This window comes from Hemicordylus capensis, chromosome 4 (assembly GCF_027244095.1).
Source record: "Hemicordylus capensis ecotype Gifberg chromosome 4, rHemCap1.1.pri, whole genome shotgun sequence".
In the NCBI taxonomy this organism is placed as follows: domain Eukaryota; kingdom Metazoa; phylum Chordata; class Lepidosauria; order Squamata; family Cordylidae; genus Hemicordylus; species Hemicordylus capensis.
The window spans coordinates 289,476,722-289,497,218 of record NC_069660.1 but is presented as its reverse complement, the minus strand read 5'-3'; the positions used below and the strand labels follow the sequence as shown (position 1 = coordinate 289,497,218).

Genomic DNA, 20,497 nt, shown 5'->3' with positions numbered 1-20,497 from the left:
TCACAAACTATGCCATTGAGGTGTCCCTGTGTGTCACTCATTGCCGCTGTATGTAATTTGGTTGAAATCAGTTAGACAGTCCACAAATTAACACCCTTGCGCCTCAGATGTTCACACGGCTGCCATCTTGAATTGCAGTGGATGACATCATCACTCACTATGCCATTTGGGCATCCCTATGAGTTCCTCTAGCTGTAGCAAATTTGGTTCAAATTGGTTAGGCAGTTCACAAGTTAGCCCACTTGTGCCTCAAAAATTTATGCATCCACCATGTTGGATCGGGGTGGATGACAACATCACAAACTATGACATTGAGGTGTCCCTATATGTCCCTGCAACTGTACCCGATTTGGTTCATATTGGTCCAGGTGTTACAAAGTTGATGGTGGAGCACACACACAAGATGGACACATGGACACACACAGAGAATGCCAGGTGATCTCATAAGGCTACTGGAAAGCAGGCTAAAAATGACTGACTGATTAGCAACTGTGTGCTTGCATGTTGGCCACTGAGGCACCCCTGCCCCCAGTGCTGCCTCCCAATGCTTAAAGGTACGGGCAGGAATTTCCATTGCCTTCTATGGCCAAGCAGGAGAAACACTCCAGTGGACCTCCCCCAACTGCCCCCCCCCCACAAATCCTCTGCATCCCACCCCAAAATCCTCCAAATTCCTGGTGGGGTGGAAAGTCCCAAGATGACTTGATGCTGTCTAAAGAAGTGCCTCCAAGCTGGAAATGCCATTGGAAGTGTGAAACGTGCACACACTTCTGCGAATGGCTGAAATTAACCCCTCGTTATAATGGAAACTGGGTATATTTATTTATTTATTTAAAACATTTATATACATATAAAACCCAACCATGAATAGCTGGAACTGTGAATAGAGAACCCGTGATAATCAGTGGTATCCTGTATATAATATGTTTCTCCTTTCTCTATAGATCAAAACCAGATGAAAAAGGATTATTTTTACTCTGCCTATGCAATTCCTTTTGGAGTCATATCAGCCTGTAATGTTGGTATCAAGCCTCGAATAATCCCGAAAGATTACCAGTCTGTCAAAACAGCTACTAATTAATGTGAAAGTGACTTTTCTCTCTGCTGTTTTACCATTGCTGCCATTGGAGTGAGAACCTATTTTGGAAACCTACAGGAAGACACTTTTTCATTGAGAATGATCCAGGTGCAGACAGCATGTGAACATTTTCAGAGGTCCATTGTGATTTATATGAGGACATAAGGAAGTTGCCACATCCAGATCTATATGAAGTGTTAATATACAGTAATCCTAATGATTGAAGTGGCAAAACTGAAATGAGTTATTGAATCAGCATCCTCACAGGGAATGATGAGGAATGTGTGATTTAGATGTCTGACATCACCATAAGTGGCACAGCGGGGAAATCTTTGACTAACAAGCAGAAGGTTGCCGGTTCGAATCCCGGCTGGTACTATATTGGGCAGCAGTGATATAGGAAGATGCTGAAAGGCATCATCTCATAATGCGTGGGAAGAGGCAATGATAAACCACTCCTATATTCTACAAAAAAACCCCACAGGTCTCTGTGGGTGCCAGGAGTTGAAATCAACTTGACAGCACACTTTACCTATATCCAGCATTTAATTTGACATGCAGGTTTACCACTGCTATTGCTCTGCAACATGCTCTTCTGGTTTATTGGGCTTCTTCTCCCTCTTTCTCTTGTAGTTAGTTGGAGCTAAGATCATTAGGACTGTGCCATAAGAGATCATCCAGTGTGGATCTGAAATCCAACACTTGCCACCCCCTCAAAGAACTTGAACAAACAAGGCCCACTCTGATTGTCATTTAAGATGAACAATACTGCCTGGATGGATCACTTGGTCTAAGCCAAGGCTGCTAGTATCACCAGCCCCATTAAGTAGAGATGGCCAGAAATGAACCTGGGATCTCATACAGGTCACACATGTGCTCTAAGCTGTAACTTGCTCTGTTGCATTCTCTCTCAACCCCACACCTGGAAAAACACCCACACAGAGTATTCCTGATCTGAATGCTGTACCTTTCTATTTGCAAAACACTACCCACCAATACCACTAGCCATGAAAATGAAGAGTTCAGTCATGGGCCAATGTTGAGTAAATTCTTTGCGGGGGGAAGAGTCATTCACAGTCTTAGAATTTTCATAGCCAAAAAGGGAAACATAGACAACACTTCAGCATTCTCTGCATTTCATACAGATAATCTTTAGGAGTGTCAGTGGCCTGGATCCTGCCAGTTTTGATTGCCATCCTGAGACAACTGGGTCAGTCCTTCATTAATTTTTCAAACTGCAGCTGATCTGATTTGGGGATTTTTCCACAGCACACTGAACATCTTTTTTTCACTGCCTTAAAAAAAAGAAAAAGGAAGTTCTGCATTTCAGAATGTGGGTGGAATGGGTGAGTCAAAGGGGCAAGTCAGAGATTTGTATGCACAGTGTCACTGATGCACACAAGAACTGAGGAGCAGGAGGGAATGAGGCCACAACACCACTAGAAGCAACATTAGAAAAGAAATCTGGTAACCCTAATTGGCTCTGAAGAACTAAAACCCTTCATTTCAAACTTGCATTGTTCATGGTGAGCTGAAAGCTAAAGCTCTTTCATCTATGAAAAATAAAACATGAAATGTAAGGTGGCTGGAGGGATGGATGACACTTGGGTGATGATAGATATATATCACGAAAGAAAATATCCACCCACATTAAAAAAACAGTGGCAAAGATAAGAAAAAGGCAGCAGAAAGGAGGGAGGAAGAATGTAAAGAACTCTGAGTTCTTACAAAAAGCATAAGAAAGCAGATTAAAATAATACTGAAAGAAATACGTGAATTAGAGAGAGGTATTACTCAGATGGCATGTCAGGACAACAATGCAAATTAAGCACGGGATTTGTACATTTTGGTGACTTCAGAACTGGATGATGAAGTGAGATTCAGAGTTGAAAAGTAAACCAATGTCAGGGAAATCAAATGCACCAGACTGTTTGTTCACTCAAAGAATCATAAATGTCTTTAAAGATTTTCTTTACGGTGTTAAATGCTGTTGTCTTGTGGCACATCGGTTTCTTTCTTCCTGACAGTTCTCATTGCCTGGAGGATTGGGAACCAGAAATGTAACTGAGAAGAAAGAAAGAAAAATAGTTATTTTTACAAGTGAAAACCTGTGATGAAATTGCAGAAGCCTTAGTAGTCTGTTCAGAGCAGGAGAGATAATTCTTAAACTTCTCCTTCTATTCTGAAGAGGAGGAGAGGGGGAAGGATAAGTGCAGGGGTTCTCAAACTTGAGTCTCCAGATATTGGACAATAGCTCCCATCATCCCTAGACACAATGGCCAAAGCCTGGGGATGATGGGAGTTGTAGTCCAACAACATCTGGGAACCCAAGTTTGAGAACTCCTGGATTAGTGCTTCCGCCTCAAGGAACTAGGGAGCTATGCATCCACTCCAGCCTTCTTGCTGGTGAGAGAGAAGCTGCAGTTTACAGACCTAAACCTGTAACGACTCCCTTCTGAGGAGAGCCATTACAACAAACCGAGGTTCGAGCACAGGTTCCAAATCAGGCTCCAAATCAGGCTCCAAACCGGTTCGGAGAGGAGCGGCGAGAGAGACTTTTAAGAAAGAGGAGAGCAGGTCCTTACCTGCTCTCTGCCACCTCATGCCTCTTCCTGCTGGGGTGCACGGCACCGGCATGCACATACTGTCTGCACATGCTCTCCTCTTTCTTAAAGCAGGACCTGCTCTCCTCTTTCTTAATGGAGAAAGAGGTCCTCTAAGAGAAAAGCAGGTCCTCTAAGTAAGAACCTGCTGTCCTCTTTCTTAAAGCTCCCGCTTGCCACTTGTCCAAACCTGTGCTCGAATCTTGGTTCATGCACACCCTTACAGCAGTGATCTCTTCTGGGGTATGTGTATTAAAGGGGCACCTGAAATCCATTCAAGCATCACTTCCATAGCAAACCTATTACCAGAGCAATGCGGGACCAGCCATTTGAATGCAGTCTTGTTCCCATACTTGTCCCAAACCATATGAATTGGGCCTAAAATTTGCTTGTGCCATGCATGGGAGGAAGCACTAGCATATCAGCTTTGTTGGCTGCAGTTATACCGACACTGCAGACAGGACCGAGCCTATGCTTTATCACAAGGGGCTTAAGCAGGTTCTAGGAACCTGCTTCCTAGTCCCACTCAATCCAGGCTCGGTTAGATGGCTCATAGGACTGAGCTTTAAGCATTAGTCAGAACTAGCATTATATTCTATGCTGTTTGTAATTTACCATTGCAAATGAATTCAGTTTCCTTGGCCTGTTTCTCTCGGGGAGCTTTGATCTCCTGTTTAATAACTTTGTATGCAGATACGCTATCCGTTTCATGCCCATGCTAGGAAAGAACGAGGTTGTCACGAGAATTTTAAGCTGCAAAAGGGTTGAGGCCAACAACCCCAGCACTGTTAAAAGAAAGAGGATGACTCCAAGCTGGACCCACGTGGCGGAGAAGGAAAAGTTTGGTTTTGGGACACAGGCCTGCTCAAAGAGAGGAATCTTAAAGGCTGTGTTTTTCTCCACTCTTTCTCCATGGTTGAAGATAAACGTATCATCGTTTTTCTGTATAAAGGAAATGAAGATAAATGTTAGGAAGTCCGTGATTAGTGTTTTTCCCTCTAATCCCATGCATTAGAAACTTTATGAGGTTTCAAAGCCAATCATGCAGAATCATTTCAACTCAACAGTGAAATTCCTCCTAGGGTATGTGTGTGTGTGTTCGTGTTCTTCTGCTATGTTAACACTCTCTCATCTGCTGCTCAAACCTTCTCTGCATAACTGCATAAACCAGCAGTGTTCCTTCGAAAAAGCAGTTTCCAGTAGCCACCAACATAATGTTCTTGTTTCTGTTTCCTTTTTATTTATTTATTAAGGATTTGAAAATTTTATGGACAGTTTAGGACTGCCAATGATGGTTACTGTTGATAATTAAACATAGGGCTAACATGATGCCCAGCTTTACATTGCTGTAATGCTGTGTCCCGGGACTGCTGTGGACTTGTAAACAGCCGTAACACTGTTCAGAATCAGCAGCAGTGTTCCCTGTATCAGGGAATCCCAAATGTTGATGACTACAACTCCCAGCATTCACAGCCAGAGCCATTGCAGTTAGGGATATTGGTAGCTTTAGACAACATCATCTGGGATTCCCTGTGGAGGTAACACTGACTGAGTGGTTGTTCAAGCAGTGCTACCATAGTTCCCCCATTGTGGCAAATGAGGAAAACTGCACTAGTTCTGCTTGAGCAACCACTGGTTCTGAACAAAGTTGGGGCTCAGCATTAGGGTATACAACACTGCACATCATGTTGGCCAGAATTTCAGTTTTCAGAAACAGAAGGCCTCTAGTTATTGGATCATTGGGACAAAACAATAGGGCATAGTGATCTCCTTCACACCAGTTTTGTGACTTCTTGGGAACATCTGGTGGGCTTCTGGAGACAAGAGAGCTGAGCTAAATGGACTTTGTATCTGATCCATCATGGACATTCTTGTGTTCTTAGATCTGTGTCATCCAGTTCCCAAGGCTACAAGCTGAGAGCAGCATTGGCACTTGAAGGGCAAAGAATAAACATACTAAAATGGAATATTGAATTGTTGTAGGGCTGAAACTGGTGCTTCTGAAAGAGGTTTCACATAATGTGAGGGTCTTTTGTAAGGAACAAGCTGCAACAAACCACATGGTTCTGTAGGATCTGCCCCAAAGTGATGCAGTTCCCAAGATTATGCTAGAATTAGGTTTTTGTTTGTTGCTTCATTGCTAAAAGCAGGTTTAAGCAGAAGGCTCACCTATTACCTGGAAATCCTTCCCATTTATTCTAGATAGGCAGAGGTGGCTTGACACTACTCAGTGGAGAGGTACTCTGCACGTAATTAAAAGCAACTCTCCTTTATTGCTTCACATTACCCAGATCTGAGCCCTGGCATTGAAAGCAGGCTTTGGGGCTAAATCCAGCTGAGCCCTGTTTAATTTAAATCCTCCATCAGTCACCTTCCCCCAGAGCTTTTCACACACCTCTGCTGAATTACCATCAGGAAGTGCACCTGAAGAAGCTTGCAGCTACAAAGCGCTACAAGCAGTCATGTGTTTGCAAGTCCTAATTGGAAGAGGGGGAAACCTGGCACAGGAGGAAGAGCCCGGTGGTCTATGGCAACTTAGCAACCTTGGGTTCCAAAAGGTGGACGACAACTTCCATTGTCCTGGCCACAATTGCCAAACATCAGATTCATTTATTTTTACATTTATATGTCACTCTTCCTCCATTGAAGCCCAGAGTGCTGTTCATCAGTACACTTATCCTCACAACAAGCCTGTGACGTAGATTAGGCTGAGAGAGAAGTGACTGGCTCAGAGTCACCCAGTGAGTTTCATGGCTGTTTTAGAGATTTGAACGTGGGTCCCCCCAGCCCTAGTCCAACACTCTAACCACTGCACCACACTGGCTATCAAACAGAGCCATATATCAAACATAGTCCAACAATATCTGGCAGACCCAAGGTTGGGAACCCCTGGTCTATGGCCTCTTTACCGCATGGGAGAGATTTGAAATAGCATTCTGTAAATCTTTTTAGAAGGCATTTCTGCTTTATTTCCCCTCTGAAGAGTAAATTATCTGACATGCACATAGAAGGAAGGAAAGGAAATTTCACTGCCCCATCACACAGCAGCAGGTGTTATTTAAATCCCTTCCTGTTTTGTTGTAATTGGAAGCTAAGCACTAGTTATGCTGCTGAACCCAAATGCCCTGCTCTCTGGAACACCTGAGAGTCTTATAATTGCTTCTTGGATAAATGGCTTCTTTAGGGGAAAGGGGAAAAATTGATTGCTCAGCGCAACCAGCTCTAAGAGGAAGTAATGGGAAATGCACCTGCTGAGAAGCAAAAAAGTTAATGCAAGAGGGAAAAACATGGGCTGCACCACTAAACCAGGCAAACATCTTGATGTTGATTAGAAATCTTGTTCTAAGTTTAACAAGGGGCTGTGTCCTTTATATAGGAGGGTTCTTATGGCCACATCTTGCTAGCTGTCCCATCTCCTCTCGTCCTGATGAAGCTTTATGACAGGGCCATAAATCAGCTTGCATATGCAGCCATTGATCTGAAGATAAACATGACCACTGGCGTAACAAATGTGAAGATTAAAGCACAAGGCGGAACCCTTTAAAAACCCCAGAAGCAACTTTCCATAAATGGTTTAAGAGAGAGCAAAAACAGAAGTTGATCACCTCCCAGTAGAGGTACTTTGTCCAATAACTGGAGAATAATGGTAAGCAGTGGTCCCTGTAATTATTTCCATCTCTGTACAGAATGAGTTTTGTTCTGGGTGGCAGTATCAAGGCAGTGTGTGCACACGTGCATTCAGAGTGGGGCCTTCCCAATCAACCTGAGTGAGATCTAAAATTAACGGAGCGGGCTTTAAAAAAACTTGTGAGCATACATGTGTGCATGCCTTAAAGGGAACACCGATGGTAAGAGAATAATTTCATAGCATATTACATAAGAGTTGGGGTTGGCTCTGGCCATTCAGTGATGAAAGAAAAGCACTCTGCACATACTCCAACATACTCTAATTTTATTTGAGAGATATCATCAGAAGCTCTCTCTACGCACTCTTGACTGCATGGGGAAAGAGCACCTACAAACTCCTGTCCACTGTCACCTGTCTCAAGACATCTTACATTCTGCTGGTCTGACCACTAGCGACAACGCTGGGTTTGAGACTATACATCTTTAATTGCTGAGTTTGGAGCACAAGAAAATGAGTTTATTAGCAAGCAATGGGGACCAATCTCCCTTGCCCCCCTTTCTCCCCATCCTGGCAACAGAGGCAACAGGTGGGAATAAGGAAAGTAGTGCAGGGCAGTTTTGGAGGAGGAGGAGGGCCATCTTCTCGCTCCATGAACCTTCATCTTACATCTGTTGCAGAGTTACAAGTAAGCAGTATGGTGGGCTGTCAGCTTTTTTACCAGTATCCTGTGGCAACAACAATAACCTGACCTTCAGAAATTACTGGCTGAACATGTTTCTCTCTATGTGATTAAAAGCTTCACCTGCTGGCTTGTGCAGATCAGTCTAAAATTAAAAGCATGGGATAGATCCCCTGCCCCCGCCGCCCGTATAATTAGCAACCCAAACAAAGGGGCTTGGTGGAGTAGGGGAGCGTAGCCCTCCTTTTTTTTCTTTTTTTCTTTTTTTCTTTTCTTTTTTCTTTTTCTTTTTTCTTTTTCTTTTTTTCTTTATGGCCCCATGGTGACAGAAGGAGCAACTAGGATGGGTACTTTCTCGCTTTCCCCACAGTCCTGCTTTCCACACACTGGCCAACATGATGCACAGTGTAACATCACAGGGACACTGTCCCAGGGTTGCTGTGGACTCATAAGGCAGCTCTGGTTGCACAAGCAGCGCGATCTCCATTATTCCCATAACAGAGAATGGGGAAACTGTGGTAGCGTTCCTTGCACAACCACTGGCAACACTAGTAGTGTTGCTCGCACAACCAAAAGTACTGGAGTGAAATGTTCCAACTCCAGTTCTCCTCCTCAACTTCTACCCAAGATAATCCATAGGAGGTGCTCCGAGGTGGCTGTAGACATGCTTTAGGAAGGATAAAGGCACCTCCGCACCACATCTTGTGCCCCACTCCCCCACACAGTTATGTATCACAGCACCTGACTTTGTTTCAGCTCATGACATGCAGAGTTAAGGAGCCCTTGACAGAACCAACTTTGAATGTATGCAGATGCCTTTATCTACCTAGCTCAGTGCTATGTCTTCTGGCTGGCAGCCACCCTCCAAGGTCTCAGGCAAAGCTTTCCGCCAGCTCGGCAAAGAGCCTTTAACTGGAGATGCCACACACAGTTCCCTCTAACAGGGATTCCCAGATGTTGTTCACTACAACTTCCAGCATCCCCAGCTGCAGTGGCCTTTGGTTGGCTGTCATCAACAACATCTGTAAATCCCAGGGAACAGTGGATGCCAGGCACTGAAGCTGAGATCTTCTGCATGGAGACACACTAGATCAGGGATTCTGAACGTTGGTTCCCCAGATGGCATAGGACTTCAACTCTCACAATCCCCAGCTCCAGCAGTCTTTGGTTGGGGATTATGGGAGTTGAAGTCCAATAACATCTGGAGACCCAACGCTGAGAATCCCTACACTAGATAATGTGCTCTGCCACCAAACTATGGCCGCTCCCCCTCAGTTTTATACCTCTGTTCTAACGGCGTAGCAGGGAAATGACTTGATTAGCAAGCCAGAGGTTGCTGGTTTGAATCCCCGCTGGTATGTCTCCCAGACTATGGGAAACCCCTATATCGGGCAGCAGCAATATAGGAAGGTGCTAAAAGGCATCATCTCATACTGCGCGGGAGATGGCAATGGTAAACCCCTCCTGTATTCTACCAAGGACAACCACAGGGCTCTGTGGTCACCAGGAGTCGACACCGACTTGACAGCACAGTTTACCTTTACCTCTCTGGCCACACTGAATATCCCGTATGACCCAACAGTGGAAGTTTCAAATGACATTTTTCATAATAGTATTGTTTTTATGTAAAGGCCTTTAAAATCCTGGGCTTTCTGGGCTGTGTCACTCAATCTCCTCTCAAAGCCTTCTGTGCTGTATTTTAGCATAAGTTTATTCTGCAGTAAACTTTTATCCAAAGCAATAAAAGCCAGCGAAAAGTGCTGGTACTATAGCTCAGATACTTACATGGTAATACAATTTCAAATGGACCTCTAGCTCAGGGAAATCTTGGAGATGCTTGCTCACTGAAAAAATGAGCCAGTAAAGCAAATAATCTACTGCTGTAAAGAGAGCCCAAATGCAAAGGTTAGCAAGCACACGGAGAAAAAAGCGAGCGGTGCATTTCCTTTCCTTGTGCGTCTGGCAGAAGGATGGGACCATTGTGTACACTTTTCGTTCTTCTTTACTGAGGGGAAGGACAGAGCGCTTTCGTTGTTGCCACTGTTGTTCATTGTATCTAATAAACTCGTTGGTGATGTATTTATTCTTAAACTTGATGTTGTGGGGGTTCAGGAATCTTCGGATGAAGAGGTATGTGCCGAGAAGAGTGAAAATAGTCCCCAGAAGAGGGAGCACTTTCTTGCCCACATAAGGCTGTAAGGCCAAGATGGAAGTGATCTGGTCTGTGACATTCTGAATGCGCAGTCTGGTATGGTTGAGCTTCTGCCTCACATCCTGATCTGAAATGGAGTAAGATGCATTCAGCTTGTCCTCCACTGACATGGCATCTTTAAAGGGATTGCCCAACTTGTTCTGCTTGTAAATCCACCAAATTGCTGCAATGTAGTGGTTGAGAAAGGAAAAACGCTGGGATTCAAGAATGCAAGTAACGCTATCTGCAAGCTGCTTTAGGTTGTAAAAAATGTTCTGAATGTTGCTGGTTACCACTACACCAGTCCCTGCAGCAATCAGGGCATTTCTCCCTTCGCGCAATCCACAAGAAAGGAAGAAGAGAGCAATGAAGCAGCGAAGGCGTCTGGAGGAGCACAGACCAATGGAGAGGATGATCCAGAGGAGTGTGGATGTAAGTAAGGAAAATACAGGATAATCTAGTAGGAAGGAATACCCAGCCAGGAACAGGCACACATTTGATATGAGGCTAACAGAGCTGCAGATTGCAAACAGATGCAAAAGATTCTTCCAGCCAGGCTTTCTTTTGGACACAAAAAGTTTCCACACATGCTGAGCAAAAGGGGCAAAATTAGCCATTTCGTTCAGTGGCCCAGAGATCCAGTGATAGTTTCTGAAGATGGAAACAAAGGGAACAAAATGGAAACAAAGGGAAGTGGACAAACATACAGGGACAGGTGGCCATCCAGCTTTGAGGTTTTCTAGGCAGCAGTAAAAGATGCTGTAAACAGAATTTGCAAATAAATAGAAGCCGAGATAATCCAGACGCTTAGAGGGCTGTTTCCCTCAATGCCGTGAGTGTTGTTCGAAGTGGCTTCGCTCAACATTTACCCCAAGCATGAAGCCATGTGGGAATAACTCCCTCTAAGAGCTCTTGGTGCAATTTATGCTGTGCCCCCTGCTTGCCAGCTCTCATTTTTCATGATTAACTGAATTTGCCAGAAAAAAAGTTTGAAAATGAGTGGAATTTGCCAGAAAAGACAGCAGGTCTGGATTCTCATATTTATTTGCAAGCTCTCTTTATAACATCTTTTACTGCGGTCTAGAAAACCTATTTAATTTAAAGCTTTAATTGACTTGCCAACCCAATTCTGAAGCCTATCTGCACTAAGCCGAGGAGCCATTGCTCAAGCTAAGCTAAGCAGGATCTTCATTGGTAGATTATGTCTTTGGGACACAAAAGAAGCACAGGGCTCTAGACCCGTTGATCTCACATGGTGATTCCATTGCCTGCCTGAATCCCCTCTTCTTGGTCATTCTGTCAAGGACTTCTACCAAAGGGCTATTCTGCTAGGGTACAGCAACAAGCTGCGTGGTGGAAAATGGTCATTGACTTGCTCCTACACTTACACAGATTGCTGTTCAGTGTAAAATTAGGTCAATGAAAACAAAATTCACACAATACATTCAACAGAACTTGGTAGCTATATTTCCCATCCCCAAATGCCGCTGGGACAGCCTTTCCTTTTATAATTCCTAACACTTAATAGAGATTAGGTACATGTTTTACATTTTTGCCAGAAAACACAGCCTCCCAGCTTTTGTTTCTTGCTCCTTCCATCATTTCAATATAACGAGATTTCTCTAAAGAAGCAGAGCTGATTTATATGTGTATTAGAGTTTTAACAAAATACGATAAATCAGATTCTAATTAAATAAGATGAACTTTTCCAATTTTGTCCTGTAATGAGAATCTGTTGTCTTAACAAATATTTTATAAAGACATTCTCTTGCCTTTGTAGCTCAAACATAGCGGGTTACTAAGAAGCGGGATAGATGTTCATGCAGACACCGATTATTAATATTCTTCTCATTTGCAGTTTTGGTCATTATTCATGTGTCTGTATGATTATTTGTTCTGGCTCAAAACAAACTGAACAGAGGTAGCACTTAAGGATTAGTATGAAACCCAAATGCCATAAGTGCTATAAGAAACTATACACTTAGGATATTTTTAATATAACATGTAAAAGATGATATAAACATATAAAGGTATAATTATAGATGCATAACATTTGCCAAACTAATATAAATACAATCTAAGAAAGCAATATAATATAATATAATATAATATAATATAATATAATATAATATAATATAATATAATATAATATAATTAATACAACAATTTTGTATAAATCTAAGCCTTATTAAAATGTGCAAATAATTTAACATAAAAATAGGGGGGAGGGAGAAAGACCTTGAAAACTGTATAACTTACGACTGTTATATTCAAAATAAATTCTCATAAATGACCAATAGGCTGTGTTCAAAATTTTTAGTCTTACTACAAGTAGAGAAAAAACACAGAACTTCCTTTGGAAAAACTTTTTAAAGACTACAATGATCAGGCTTTATGTGGTATTCTCACTGTAGTAAAACGCTATGCTGTAAGCTCTTGTGAATGCCCAGAAATGGCTGGTTTTGCAAAAAGCTGTAACTGATGTTCTTAAATAGTTTCAAAGGTTTTTAGTGAGACTAATGCAAATGGTGGTGGGGATGGGGGTGTGTCTACTACATCAAAAGCCATACAGTGTGTATCTACATACAAATTACCTTTGGGGGGTTCTTTTTGTTTCTGACTGATAAAAGATTATGAAATGTGGAATTTATAGTGTCTCTGTGCCACATTCTTATATTGTCTTTTAACTCAGATTGACATATTTTATGCATTTATAATTATACCTTTATAGAGGAGAGCTGGTCTTATGGTAAAGATAAAGTGTGCCGTCAAGTCGGTGTCAACTGCTGGCGATCACAGAGCCCTGTGGTTGTCTTTGGTAGAATACAGGAGGGGTTACCATTGCTTCCTCCCATGCAGTATGAGATGATGCCTGTGGTAGCAAACATTAATTGTCCCATTTGCTAAGCAGGGTCTGCCCTGGTTTGTATTTGAATGGGAGACTACACTTGAGCACTGTAAGATATTCCCCTTAGGGGATGGGACTGCTCTGGGAAGAGCATCTAGGTTCCAAGTTTCCTCCCTGGCTTCTCCAAGATAGAGCTGAGAGAGATTCCTGCCTGCAATCTTGGAGAAGCTGCTGCCAGTTCTTTGTAGACAATACTGAGTTAGATGGAACATAGGAAGCTGTCATATACTGAGTCACACCTTAGGTCCATCTAACTCACTGATGCCTACACAGACTGGCAGCAGCTTCTCCAAGGCTGGAGGTTGGAGAACTTGGAACCTTCTGCTCTTCCCAGAGCAGCTCCATCCCCTGAGGGGGATATCTTACAGTGCTCACACTTCTAGTCTCCCATTCATATGCATCCAGGGCAGACCCTGCTTAACTAAGGGGACAAGTCATGCTTGCTACCACAAGACCAGCTCTCCTCTACAGGACCAATGGTCTGACTTAGTATATGGCAGCTTCCTATGTCCATATCTTCCTATGTTTATATCATCTTTTACATTTTTTATTAAAAATATCCTAAGTGTTTTGTTTCTTGTAGCACTTATTGTGTTTGGGTTTCATACTGGCTCCAAACAGACAGAAAATGAGAAAGGACAGGAACTTTCCAAAGAGACTGTTTTTCTGAACCTAACACAACTCAGACAATGTCTTTCCCCGTATGAACTCTACTCTCCCCTTACCCTCACCTGGCTCTGAGGGAGTTAAGGAAAGAAGTGCAATGGGGCCTTTTCAGCAGTACATTGAGACACTATAGAACAAGCCAATAACCTTCTGTTGTGGATTACATCTCCCATCATCCTCAGTCATAGTGGCCAATAGTCAAGGATGATGGCTGCTGTCATCCAATGACAGCTGGAGGGCCGATACTTTGCAGCTCTGCTGTAGAATATGTTCCCACGTCAAGCTCATGGATGTCCCTCTCTGATGACATTTAGGAAGAAATGTAGAATAGCTTTATTTCAGCGACGGGATATTTTCTTACTGACACATTGCTACTACTGCACATGTTCTTTTGATTGTTGATGCTGCATTATTATTATTTTTTTTACTTTATGGGCACAAGCCAGCAAATGTGTATATATACATATCATCCACGTTATATATAGAAAGACCTAGATAGATACAGATATACACATCTTATTTAGCAGAGAATCAAATTAGTTGGAACACAAACCTCAGCACCAGCAATTAAAACACCAGTGCACTTTTTATTTCAGACCTCAGGCGGTTGGATATTACATTAATGCTGCTTCTTTTTTTGACACTCAACATATTTTAACAGTGCCTTCTGGGCCTGTCCACTCTTTGCACTTATGGAATATTGTATTGAGCAAAAACCAGAGAGAGAGAGAGAGAGAGAGTATATATTCTACTGATGGGCACCCACACGGCTGTTGCTCTACTGAATCAGCCCAGAGACAAAATGTGCCTGTCTGCTTTTCCTGCAACCAACAAATTTTAAATTGTGTTTTAAATTTCTTGCTTTTAAATTTTTTGTTTTTGTTTTTAATTAATGTTTTACGTTTTTAATCTTGTTGTAAACTGCCCAGAGACGTAAGTTTTGGGTGGTATTAAAATAAAATAAAATAAAATAAAATTTAAAAAGTGGCTATGTGGGCCAAGGCTGTGATGCAACAGTTGACTAAGGCTGCAATCCTGTGCACATTTATTTAGCAGCACCTCCCGTTGAACTCAGCAGAACCCTGCTGCCAAGTAAACATGCATAGAATTGAACAACACAGCACTAATACAGAGTCCAAGTGGAGAGAGGAAGGAGAACCAGGATATACTTTATATATTCTTAGAGAAACCTTATTTGTTACTGCTAACTGTTATTGATTATTCATTTGGAGCCTGTTTAAAAGCATAATTCTGGAGGTTTACTTACAGATTCTCTTGCAAGGCACATGATGATCGTTCATGTCATGGTGCTTCTGGCCTCTGAGGAGAAGCACTGACTGGAGGAGCTGACAAATAAGTCTACTGTGAGTCACTGGTTATTTCTCCACCCACCTACCCAATGAGTCAGATGGATAACAGTCCTGAAAGGCTTCTGGGTTTGATGGCAATAAATGTGGAGTATTTAGAAGACCCATTCCTGATCTGGACACAACTGTAGAGAGTGTGGGGCGGGGGGGGGGGCATCCATGAGGCAAGTTGAGGTGATGGCCTCAGGCAGCAGATTCTTGGGATGCCAGCAATGTGGCAAGATGCCCTCTTGCTCCTGCTGAAAAAGAAGGAAAAGAGGGGAAACAGAGTATGCACAAGGGAGCGGCATTTAGGGTCCCGCCTCAGGTGCCCAGAGGTCTTGAGCTGCCACGGATCAATCAATGTAAAGGAAGGCTAAACCCAGATCCTGTTCTATGCTGACCCTTGTCTTAGTGAACAAATAGTTTATTAATAATTAATTAATATAGCAATGCAAAGGGGGAACTATTTGTTTTACAGTTAGATATAGTAGAATAACGAGAGAAATTACTCAGAGCTGCTAAAATGGCCTAATATAAGAACATAAGAATAGCCCTGCTGGATCAGGCCCAAGGCCCATCTAGTCCAGCACCCTGTTTCACACAGTGGCCCACCAGATGCCACTGGAAGCCACAGGCAGGAGTTGAGGGCATGTCCTCCCTCCTGCTGTTACTCCCTTGCAACTGGTACTCAGAGGCAACCTGCCTTTGAGGCTGGGGGTGGCCTTTAGCCCTCCAACTAGCAGCCGATGATTGACCTCTCCTCCATGAAGTTATCCAAACCCCTCTTAAAGACATCCAGGTTGTTGGCTGTCACCACAACTCGTGGCAGAGAATTCCACAAGTTGACTATGCATTGTGTGAAAAAATACTTCCATTTGCTGGTCCTAAATTTCTCTTGGATGGACATCAGGAGCAGTGAAAAGCTGTGGAACAACCTATTTGGTTTATAAAAGCAGGTTTACAATGATAGGGCATTTGTTATGGGGGGAAATATGCTTCTTCCTCCCACCTGTATGAGTCAAACAGTTTGTGAGAAACATTTTGGGATGTGTGTGAGAGTGAGAGGGGCTGGGGAGAGAATTGCAACCCTTGTGTAACCTTCATGGGATTGCTTTAAAACTAAATGAATATATGATTGAACCAGATTAGGTGTACAGCTAAAAAAAATGTAATAGCCCCAATCCAACATAGAGTTAGGTGTAATAGTGAAGCTCCATTGATTTCATGATATTTAATTGTTGTTAGCCACCCAGAGACGTAAGTTTGGGCGGGGTATTAAATAAATAAATAAATAAGAATAACTGTATACACTGGATTGTGGTTATTACTTGAAGTGCCCCTAAAACACCATATATCATGCTTCCATAATATTCCATATACTGTATCTTGCTCCCATATAATAGAAAACAGTGAGGCTATTCTCACGATGTAGAGAAACCAGACTAAGGGAGCCCAGCCCGGTTTCCCCCCGCCCCCCATTGTGAGAACCACCAGGCTCATGGGCGAGCCTGGTGGTTCAACGGTGGCTATCCCACCTAAGAACCCCTCCCCTAAAATGAGGTTAGTGGAGCGCTCGCTCCACTAACCTCATTGTACTGATCATGTGCCACCATGATGCAACACATGACTAGACTGTGGCAACACATGACTAGACCCCTTACCAGGAGGCTACAACAAGCCTCCTGGCCTTGGGGGTCTCCCTAGAAAGCCCCACGCACTCACGTAGGGCATCCTGGGACTTCTAGGGGCCAGGTGGCCCCCCATCCCCACCACCCCTAGCAGTTCCATGATGGAGACAGTAGTCATGTGGGCGGTCAATCCGGCCACCCAGGGACGGCTCTCTGCTCATGTGCAGGGAGAGTGAGCTAAGCCTTCTCTCCAGCCCGTTTAGGCTGCACATGTTGATCATGTGTAGAGCCTCAGTGGACAGAAGGGTTTACAATGCTTGAAAGTGGGAATAGGAACATAGGAAGCTGCCCTATACCGAGTCAGACCATTGGTCTATCTACTTCATTACACACAGACTGGCAGCGGCTTCTCCAAGGTTGCAGGCAGGAATCTCTCTCAGTCCTATCTTAGAGATGCTGCCAGAGAGGGAATTTGGAACCTAGATACTCTTCCATCCTCAGCTCCATCCTCTGAGCGGAATATCTTACAGTACTCACACTTCTAGTCTCCCATTCATATACAACAAGGGCAGACCCTGATTAGCTAAAGGGACATGTCATGCTTGCTACCACAAGGCCAGCTCTCCTCTCTGGGACTATAGCGGAATGGTAGGGCATCTGCTTGGCAAGCTGAAGGCCCTCAGTTCAATCAACCGCATCTCCAGCTAGGACTGAGGAAGACCCTTTTGGAACCCTGAAGAGCCTTTGCCAGTCAGAGTAGACAATACTAAACCGGATGGGCCAAGGGCAGAGGAGCTGCACCTAGCTAATGTTGGAGCCTGGAGCTAAAGGCCCTTGGAGCCCACCCTACAAGTTAAGCACCAACCCCTCCTACACACACACACATCGTGACACACACAGTATATTTATCACATGGGTTCTTGAGGGCACAAACAGCAACCGAACTCGCAAGAATGTAAGAATATGCAACAGGTCTATTTATGCAAATATGCATTAGCAGGGACATTTCAACACGCCACTTAACATATCCCCCATATTTCCTTCCCCACTCCCCGCTCTGTCTCTAAAGCAGAGGCCGCACTTGGGCCCCCGGCACAGCACAGGCCAGGCGTGCAGTGACCACACCACCCAGGGCAGAACAAAGGGGATCTGGGGGGCCCCCAGGGGGTGTGGAGGCCCTGGACTTCAGCCCGGAAGTCCAAGGGAAGGACACCTCTGATGAAGAGTCTGACTCCATATCAGGCAGCTTCCTTTATACCCAAAGTTGTAATTCCTAAAGGATCTCAGATTTCAGAAGTTTGAAGTCAGTATTGCAACATATAGCAAGTATTTCCAATGTAGTGGGGATGATCCAGTCTCCTGGCCCATCTTTTTCTCCCCACCCCCCGCACCACCACAAGCTGTTCCATGTACAGGAGTCCCCTATCAATTATCCCTACACACATACAGGTGAAACTCGGAAAATTAGAATATCATGCAAAAGTCCATTAATTTCAGTAATGCAAATTAAAAGGTGAAACTGATATATGAGACAGACGCATTACATGCAAAGCAAGATAAGTCAAGCCTTAATTTGTTATAATTGTGATGATCATGGCGTACAGCTCATGAAAACCCCAAATCCACAATCTCAGAAAATTAGAATATTACATGGAACCAAGAAGACAAGGATTGAAGAATAGAACAATATCGGACCTCTGAAAAGTATAAGCATGCATATGTATTCAGTACTTAGTTTGGGCCCCTTTTGCAGCAATTACTGCCTCAGTGTGGCGTGGCATGGATGCTATCAGCCTGTGGCACTGATGAGGTGTTATGGAAGACCAGGATGCTTCATTAGCGGCCTTCAGCTCTTCTGCATTGTTTGGTCTCATGTCTCTCATCCTTCTCTTGGCAATGCCCCATAGATTCTCTATGGGGTCAGGTCAGGCGAGTTTGCTGGCCAATCAAGCACAGTACACGGTATACTTTTCAGAGGTCCGATATTGTTCTATTCTACAATCCTTGTCTTCTTGGTTCCATGTAATATTCTAATTTTCTGGGATTGTGGATTTGGGGTTTTCATGAGCTGTACGCCATGATCATCACAATTATAACAAATTAAGGCTTGACTTATCTCGCTTTGCATGTAATGCGTCTGTCTCATATATCAGTTTCACCTTTTAATTTGCATTACTGAAATTAATGGATTTTTGCACGATATTCTAATTTTCCGAGTTTCACCTGTACACACACATCATAGGCTCCCTTCTACATGCAGACAGCTGTACTCTGGGTGGGCTGTGCACACCTAACAGCATGCATAAGGGAGAGACTCAATCTAACCAGTTTATTATTTTATAGAACCGTTGCAATTTTTATGTATTCTATTCTGTTGTATATTATATCTCATTATATCTCATTATCCTGGAGAGACTCTATCTATCTATATGGTCGCTAAGAGTCGACACCAACTTGACGGCACTTAATCAATTAATCAATCAATTATATATTATATTTCTATTTTATTTGTACAGATATTTCTGTACCACTAGCCGACCCCACACAGAGCATCTGTCCGCTCTTTAGGCCGGCGGTTACCTCTCCGCCCCCACCCCACCTTCTGCCCCAGTCTCTGCTTCTGGGCCCAGCCGCCTCTCCTCCCTACCACCACTTCTGCCCCCAACACTTTCTTTCCCCCCTCCTGGGCCTTGCCTCCAAAGCCAAGCCCGCCGCCATGGCAACCAATCCTCCTGGGTGCACCTCAGCCAATCAGGTGCGTTCACTGCCCAGCCAATCAGCTGGGCGCTGGGACGCACATTCCAAGGCACACCCAGGAGAATTAATATAATAGATCCCATCTGTCAGCTCTGGGCCGTTCACAAGCAAACTATAGGTATAATTAAAATCAACCAAACCAATCAAAAACTAAAACAACAAAAGCAGTTTAAAATGATTAATTATACATTGGGCAGGTCCTCATGGTTGCCATGACGGGAGGGAGAGGTGAATGGAGAGCCCCAAAGTCCACAGAGCATGTAATGAGAACCCACAAAAATGACAGCAATGTGCCGGCCCAAACTCCTTCCTCCTCCTCTTAGATCTGATGTTGGGAAGAGAAGCTTGGACGGGAATGTTGCCAGCCCAGCAGCCGTGACATTTTCTGAGTTCTCACAATTGCCAAATGGGAACTCACACTGCTCCGGAAGACCTAGATTCCTGTCCTCTCAAGATTTAAAAGACTGTGAAAACCAACCCTGTGAATGAAACTGTATTATTACTGTGCTGTGTTCTGACTGATGATTGCTAAGTTCCACCCTCCACCCCCCCTTCATCTATAGTTTTTCTTTAAAAGGGCAGATGCTGAATGAAAAGACCTATTAAAAAAGAGAGAGAGAAAGAAGATCGTGAGAATGTGCAAGTGTCCGTTTAATATGTCAATATGGGAAGAGGAGTAAAATACTGTATATGCCAACCATAACTGAAAGCGATTCTAATATTTTAAGTATAGGGAAGAAAAAAATTAAATCTTAGTAAACTAATTAACTAGTTACAGAGACAATAAAAGTGAAACAGCCGAACTGAGAGAAAATTATTGGCACTAACACTGGTGAAATCAATGCAACTTAAATTAGTCATGGCTAATTTGTCTTATTGATTTCAATAGGACTTAGGTGCAACTAATTTTCTTGTCCTCTGCTTTCTAGGATTTCTGGTCAGGTGCAGACATGTGATACCTCCAGGTGCAGAATACCAGTTCTGGGGGACCAATGGCAGGAGAGAAGGCA

General features: G+C 43.5%; 2 protein-coding genes across 6 annotated transcripts in view; one reads left to right on the top strand and one right to left on the bottom strand.

The window, feature by feature from the left end:
* The window catches only part of DPYS (dihydropyrimidinase), a 90,067-nt gene extending 87,004 nt beyond the window's left edge, over positions 1-3,063 (top strand). For all 3 annotated transcript variants that reach the window (XM_053250690.1, XM_053250689.1, XM_053250688.1), the window contains exon 10: positions 945-3,063. The gene's annotated coding sequence lies outside the window, so the exon portion shown is untranslated. The remainder of the gene's footprint in view (positions 1-944) is intronic.
* DCSTAMP (dendrocyte expressed seven transmembrane protein) lies at positions 2,995-15,174 on the bottom strand. 3 transcript variants are annotated; one of them, XM_053250687.1, is made up of 5 exons: positions 15,021-15,174; positions 13,819-14,053; positions 9,774-10,830; positions 4,297-4,623; positions 2,995-3,142 (listed from the first exon to the last, which is right to left on the bottom strand). In XM_053250687.1, the coding sequence occupies exons 3-5, from the start codon at positions 10,794-10,796 to the stop codon at positions 3,059-3,061; spliced, it is 1,434 nt and encodes a 477-aa protein (XP_053106662.1). In that variant the 5' UTR covers positions 10,797-10,830; positions 13,819-14,053; positions 15,021-15,174; the 3' UTR covers positions 2,995-3,058. The 3 variants fall into 3 exon arrangements, with proteins under 3 accessions (XP_053106662.1, XP_053106660.1, XP_053106661.1); XM_053250685.1 differs by having other exon boundaries at positions 13,901-14,053; XM_053250686.1 differs by lacking the exon at positions 13,819-14,053.
* Between the last annotated feature and the right edge of the window lie 5,323 nt (positions 15,175-20,497).

What these genes read in the sequence shown, in the direction of transcription:
- DCSTAMP (XM_053250685.1), bottom strand. Translation starts at nt 13,929, where the DNA reads ATGATGGGAGATGTAATCCACAACAGAAG. An exon ending in GATGTAATCCACAACAGAAG is followed by an intron (nt 10,831 to 13,900) that starts GTTATTGGCTTG and finishes TTCCATCTTCAG; the next exon opens with AAACTATCACTGGATCTCTG. An exon ending in AACTGAATTCATTTGCAATG is followed by an intron (nt 3,143 to 4,296) that starts GTAAATTACAAA and finishes CTTTCTTCTCAG; the next exon opens with TTACATTTCTGGTTCCCAAT.